This window comes from Brienomyrus brachyistius, unplaced genomic scaffold, assembly GCF_023856365.1.
Source record: "Brienomyrus brachyistius isolate T26 unplaced genomic scaffold, BBRACH_0.4 scaffold59, whole genome shotgun sequence".
NCBI classification, from domain to species: domain Eukaryota; kingdom Metazoa; phylum Chordata; class Actinopteri; order Osteoglossiformes; family Mormyridae; genus Brienomyrus; species Brienomyrus brachyistius.
In genome coordinates this window covers 799271-806459 of record NW_026042334.1, presented here as the reverse complement: position 1 = coordinate 806459, position 7189 = coordinate 799271, and the positions used below count along the sequence as shown (strand labels likewise).

The 7189-nt window shown below is 55.1% G+C and overlaps 1 protein-coding gene across 1 annotated transcript in view; it reads right to left on the bottom strand.

Annotated features, from left to right (window-relative positions):
• The window catches only part of bcas3 (BCAS3 microtubule associated cell migration factor), a 127072-nt gene that overhangs the window by 51001 nt on the left and 68882 nt on the right, over positions 1-7189 (bottom strand). The window contains 3 exon segments of the mRNA XM_049001543.1: positions 6035-6136; positions 6585-6614; positions 6617-6776. Coding sequence (XP_048857500.1) covers positions 6035-6136; positions 6585-6614; positions 6617-6776 — 292 coding nt within the window.

Here is a 7189-nt window from a genome sequence, read left to right as displayed (position 1 = left end):
TCCACCCCATATCAGCTTGTCCGCTTGCAGCAGCCAATGGTGGGGGACTTCACTCAGATGCATGTTTGCAGCCGCTGAGAAAGCCCAGGGACCTGTCCTATAACTCAGCGCTCAGGTTCAGGCCGACATCAAAGCTACCGTTAATAGGGGCGCGCTACACAGAGCAGGCCAAGCGCTGACGGGCTACGGGCCCCAGGCTGCGACCCAATGAAACAAGCCACGCTCTGCCAACTGCATCCCTCCACAAATAACTGACAGTGCCCCCCTCGCCCCTGGAACAAGGTCCAGCACATCAGTTCGCAAAGGTACCTGTCCAGTCTCACGCCCGCGTTTTAACCGGAGCACATGCTTCCGAGAAGGGAGCGGAGCTCTCGCTACGCACTCAATGCTAATTACACACCCTTACAGAAAGGAGCGCACTCTGTTTTTGTCGAATCCGCAGCGCACTAGTTAAACTGGAAGCACGGAGCAGCCCTTAATCACAAACGTGAGAATCTGTCAGGACCCTCCCCCTCGCCCGTCCCAGCTGGGGTGGGGTCCTGTCCTTGCCGCTCTCATTCGGGGATGTAAACACAACCGTCTGAGCAGCACAGCTTTGATGGCTATCGGACCTCTTGCCCAGGGTGGGTTTCTGAACTGTGGAAATAAACCGAGTGGCATGTGGGGTGGTGGTGGGGACTGGTTCACATAGCCTCCTGATGCGTTATTCATACATTTTACACGAAATGATACGCTTTGAACCACAAGAAAGGACAGGGGAAAACATCCATACTATGGGCCTGCAAATGATGTTTCCCAGCCCCCGGCTGGACAATGAGGTATAAATTATACCGATAAGATCTGGGAAAAGTTGAAATCAGAGGAGATCTTCACATCTGGTTCCACACTCCTGTCGTCAAATTAAGGATCTTAGTTGAGCTGTGTGCACCAAGAATGTGATAACTTCTGCTTCCTGTACTACTGATAACGGCCCCAGGAGAGAGTGAGAGAGAGATGGAGGGAGGGAGGGAGCACCTTGGCCCTCGAGGGTCCCGTGAGAGCGCATCACCGGACGCCGCACACACACACACGCATACACACACACGCACACACACACGTAAACCCTTACACCCTGCCCGTGAACCAAAAACACACACAGGACACAGAAGCTGCTCAGGATTGAAGAGACCTGTCAGGACATCCCAGGCTCCTAAATGAGTGGCGATGCACGGAAATGCAGGCCCCCCAGCCGCGAAGGGGACGCTTCTGCGGTATAGGAAGCGTTATGGAGCCGCGTTGCCGGAGTTTACATCGCAGTAGAGGCAAAACCAGGAGGTGTCTGTGCGGGGGGGGGGGATGGGGGGCTGATTTACGGCAGGACTGAATGCAGAACAATGCAGGAGCCCAGAGAAGCGATGGAAGAGGAAGCGGAGTGGGGGGGGGTTGGCGCAGCCCTCGCCTGACATTTTTCACGTTCCTCCTGTGATTTGAAACACACTCTGGCAGGGCGTGGGTCCCGTTATTTCCAAGTGAGGACAGAAGGCCCCACCCCCCGAGTTGCCACCATCCCCCACCGCCCCCCCCCCCCCCCCCCCACCCCAGGCACCAACCCCACCGCAACCCCTGCTGTTGTCACCTGGATCCGTTACCAGGAAGGCCCATTCATTAAGGTTAATCTTCCCACTAAATGAATAAACAAAGGATTGCTCTGTCGCCACAGCGGCCAGGTGAGCAGATATCGTCTTCCAGCACCGAAATTCATCTGCACAGGAAGCGACCCGGTGCTCCACCACACCTGTGCAGGCAGGCTGGGGGGCCGGAGGTGTCCGGCTCACCGTATGGTAAGGAAACACGCCCCCCTGCAGGCCACCTGTGTGCCGACGGTGCCGTTCCAGAGCTCAGTCAAGGGGGACATTCACACCTTGCATCAGCAGAGCAAATACCCAGGAGAAACGCATTTTCACCTAGAAAAACAATATATATTATACATACATACATTTTATCTTATGGTTGCAATCAGTGGCTCCTGGTACATGAGAGAAGCAGAGATCTAACGAAAGAACACAGAAAAGTACGGCAGCTCGTCAGGCTGAGCACCTGATGGCGGTTGCTGAAGCAGCATGAGCCTGGAGTTACCGCGCGTTACCGCGGGTTACCACGGGTTACCTTGTGTTACCGTGCGTTACCGTGGGTTACCATGCGTTACCGTGCGTTATCGGCATGCACAATAAGTGCGTGAAGATCAGTGGCATCAAAAGGGTGTTTGCATGTACATACCATGGTGTGGGGGCATCGCACTGCTTCACTGGGCATAACGGGCTTGGCATTCTATACTCCATACAACCACAGTGACCACAAAGGCCCAGGTCTTACACCGCCCCCCCATCAGGGACAGGGAAGCTCAGGATCTCCCCACAACACATTCCTGTCCAGCAACATTACGCAGAATTCTCACCGCCCAGAAATACACAAATGACAACAACTAAGGGACTAGCTGGTGAACTAAACATAAGGGTGACTAGTTTAAGCTGCCTTACCGGGCTGTGGGGGCGGGGGGAGGGGGGCAGCGCTACAGGTCACTGTAAAGGGAATGGGGCCAGAGTCGCTGCAGTGACCCGACATCTGACCGCCCGTCAGAGCGAAATCGGAAAGAGCATATCAGGGGCCTGCTCAGGTGGGGCGGAAGTCAGGCCGCATGGACTGGGGTGCGGAACGCGGTCCCCGGGGCACCGGGGCGACTTCACGCTCGCTCTGCGCCCCAATAAACCCGGCAGCATATGCTGAAGCCATCGCGCAGCCTCCCCGAAGCCTCGTGAAGGGAAAGCCTCTAGTCAGAAAGACAAACCCAGGAAGCAGCCAAGACGCGCGGAATGCATTTACGGCGCACTTTAAAGGCTGGAGACGGCAGAGCGGCCCAAAAAGCCAGCCAGGAGCCCCAGACCACGGTGCTGAAGATCACAGCGTGGCATCCTTCACAGCATGGGGGGGGGGGGGGGGCACCTGAATCACACTTCCCTCCTCCTGCCAGAGGCCTGGGGGTCAGGGAAGAGTGAGTCAGTGCAGGAGGATTTGGATGGGATGGGGTCAGGTGGCATGGTCCTGTTGATGAGGTCAGGAGAACAGGTCTCTATCGTATTGATTTGGGGGGGGTAAATGGAAAAAAGGATGTATTGTGAGTGGGATTGTGTGGTGCAGGTCTGAATGTGAGCACTGTCCTAAACAGCAGGCCGGCTTTATGCCTGACCAGGTAATTACAGGCCGCGGGGTCGGCGTCCCTGGACCGTATCTGTTACCCCCCGCCGAGGCCCTCCAGCGCCTGAGCCCCGCCGAGACGCCATCAATCCCTCACCCCCCCACAAGCCCCACCTAGAGTGGCAATGAGAACAGGAAGCAGAGCATTCAGCCCTGTCACCAACGCCTGAAGGCACGGCTACCTGGCAGGGTCTCGAGCCGGTGACACACACACACACACACACACACACACACATAATTCTGGATCATTTCTTTATTAGGACTCAATATTCATTTCTATAAGCAAAACCCTAACAATGACAACCTTAACCACTACCCAGCCCTACCCTAACCATACAAAACAACCTTACCAACCTTAACCAAACAAAATACTTTTGGCATTTTTAGTTTTTTGATCGCAGTCACAGATTTTTAAATCCCTTGTGGGGGACTGAAAAAAATGGTCCCCACAACATCAAAATAACAGGTTTTTATTACATTGTGGGCACATTTGGTCCCCACAATGTAATATAAACATAATCCACACACACACACACACACACACACACACACACACACACACCACACACCACACAGGACATGGGCAGAACCCCGGGAAGCATATGGGAAATAATATATTTCAGCTACACTTACTCAGTGATCAATATCTTTCACTTTAGGCCCTGACGTGTGTCCCCTATATTGGCGGCCCCCCAGCTCACGGGCCCCTCGAGGCATGAGAGCGGCCCTCGCAGTAACGGAGGTAGTGTAGTGTATCTCCCCCCCCCTCCTAAGCCCAGCAGCACCCGCAGCCACACGGCGATGCCGGGCCCCCCGATAAGCCAAGCAAGCGGAGACGAAAGTGTTTCCAGAGAACAAATGGCAGGGTGTTTATGCAGAGTCATAACAAAACCACAGAAGTCAACAGAGGAAAAAAAAATGTAAAGAATTCTGTTCACCCGCGGTGTTTATCAGCACCTGCGAGATTAAAGGCCCCCCCCCCCCTCGCGGGTGTCTTTCCCAGCACAAACGCTGTGTGTAGTCTACGCTTTTCAGGACGACACGCTGGGGGCCTGATAAGGGCCCCCCGATAGTGACGGCCGCGCGACATTTTTTTGGAGGACTGTCACCGGTCATTTCCCTCCTCCCATCTGCTGACATCGATAGAGCTCATTCTGCCATGGCAGCAGTGGTGGGCACACAAGGTTTTGGGACTTCAGGGGTAAGGGGGGGGGGGGGCGGGGCTTTGAACAGCGGAGACAAAAGGTGAAGGTGAGGAGCCTGAGGAGTCAGCGCACCAAAGATGACGCGTGTCCCACCGGGGGGAAGGCTGGAGCACACAGTTTGTGGGGGGGGGGGGGGGGGGGGGGCACTGACAGGCCTAGGGGCCTCTCTAATCCCCCGGGACAGACAGGCACGCGCAGACTTTTGAAGGTAAGACAACGCGATGGACAGTGATAAAAGTCGGCGCCACACTGGGCCGGAGCTCCCAGCGTCGAGCCATCGCTCGCAGACTGATAAGCATCATCTCAGAGAAGCCAGAGGAGGCTCCTCAGTCCCGCTCCAGACCTGGCCTGGAAGGGGGGGGGGGAGAGTGGAGGGGATGGAGGGAGAGAGGATGAGGGAGGGCACAGGGGCTCCTGGTTCAAGCCAGGTAATAGAAGCCGATGGTCTGGATGTCTGAATCAGGAACGCAAACGTGACAAGGCCCTGTGTAAACAAGATGGCTTCTGGGCCCAGGCTGCCAGGCGACGCGTCTGTGGCACGAGAGGAGGCAGTCAGGGACAGGAAGACGCAGCTCAGGGGCGGCTGCCGAGGCAGGGCGAGACACGTGAGGAGAACTGCACAGCACTGTGGCTGAATAACAATATATCCGTTCACATGCAAGGGATTCCAGCGATACTTCACAGCAGTAGCTTCTCTACTCTTCCCTTTTTCCAGCGACCGTGATCCCGAAGCACCCACACCAGTCGCATTAATATTGCGACGCGACAGCACTAATTAGTCGGCGGAAAGATCTGAAACCTACAAACAAAAAAAATGCAGCCAAAGCAACGTGGACGGCGCAGACCAATGAAAGACGGCCGCAGTCGGTCTGGCTAATCCGATCAGAAATGCGACTTCTCCTTTAGCCACTTATACTTTTTATTATTAAATATGCAGGGCTATAGATAAGGTCCGGAAATTACTGTCATGTCAGATGAGCGTGCTGGCGGATGGGCGGCGCGTCTGAGGATGCCTGCATGAGAGGCTTGACGGTGGGAGTGTCTGAAAGCGTCGCAGGAGCACTGATTAATCTCATCATCTATTCTTGCTGCATTATGGCCCGTGGAGCGCGCCGAGGGCCACTTTACGAGAACAAACCGCGCCGGCAGAGATCGCGGCTGATTGGATTAACCTAACATAATAACGGGATGGAAAAAAAAAGAGAAATACCAAAGATAGGTTAACGAGATCTCTTTAAAATGAGATCAATTCAATCTAAGGCAAAGATTAGGCATAAGAAGTCTATTTATTCCGATGCTAACAGGGTTATGATCATAACTTTTGCATTGCGTCCTGCGAAAACCCGACTCGGGGAGCCAAAGCCGACATCCGCTTCCAGCTTGGGGGAAAATCGTATTAAACGTCTGCAGTAAAGCTGGAGAGGGGCCTGGCCATGGAACCTAGAGGATTCGCTCGTCCTTGCAGCTGTTATTGGAGAGCGAGTTGGCGCGGGGGGTTGTGTCTTGCTGTCACATGTACACAAATCATCCCTTGCAAACACACCAGGAGAGGGAGGGAGAGAGGGAGGGGAGAAGAGAGATATTATTCTCTGCCCTACCAGATCCGGCATCGATCACGGTGGACTGGCCCCTCCGATCCGCCACCAGCGCGAGGACCCGGGCATGCTCACGGGCTCGGGACCGCATGGGCTGGATCCTGAAACAGAACGGCTTCACTCAAAGAGCAATTCTCAGGACCCTCTAACGGCCGATTCACACAGGTAGATGTAAGGACAGCTATACCCAGAGCAAGACCCCCAGTTCCCATTTACACCTGAAATTCCAGGAGAACCACATTTACGCATCTGTCCAATCACATCAACAACATTATTAAGAATTAAGGTGGCGCTAAAAAGGAGAGGTTTCCGTGTCCTACATGGCTGGAGATGGTCACCTCTGTGTTCCATATACACAATGCTGAGCAAAGTGACATGCTTTGGGTAGAAACATAGCGTTTCCTGTGGAGAAAGCTTTAAGCTTACATTCAGGGTGGCACCAGTGAGTCAGGTTCAGGCCACCTCCCCATGACCTCTACTCGTGCTGCTCGGCACACATATGCTAAACTCTTGGTGCATTGTGGGATTGTCTTTTCTCTAACACGCACCTGAGGACTGTGCAGGTCCAGGTCGTCCGTGTCAAGTCGAGGAGGGGCTGCTGGGTGTCACTGGGGCCCTGGGATTGCAGCACCGAGGAGCTGGAGGAGATGACCGTGGTCTGACCCGACGGGTGGATGGTCTTGAACTGGAACTGGGGCCCCATCCAGAGTCGACGGTGAGGACCCGTGTGGGTCACTATCTCCACCTGTGAGGGTGGACATGACCAGGCATGTGGGAGGGGACAGCTGGACCCTGGGGGCCTCACCGGCGATTGATAATGCCAGTGGTGTGGCGGTGAGATTATCTCTGACACCTGCTAGTGGATTGGCAGGAACCGGATTGGGGCTAAGAGGCTATTGCAGAGAAGGCTCTCTCACACTTCCTGCCTCCTTGTCTCCCCGCTTCCAGTCGACGTGGCAGATTAGTGGAGCGGGGGCCCAGCTGTGAGGGTCGCGCCAGGCCGGCAGTGTCTCTACAGCACGTCCTGCAACACAACCCCCCACCCCACCCCGTCACCCCCTAAGGCTGTGCTGGCAGAGATCGCAGCACACGCATTGGCATGGATGCCCGCTGTTCTCACAGGTCGCCTCCCCGGGGGTAAGGGGTGGGGGCTGGCTT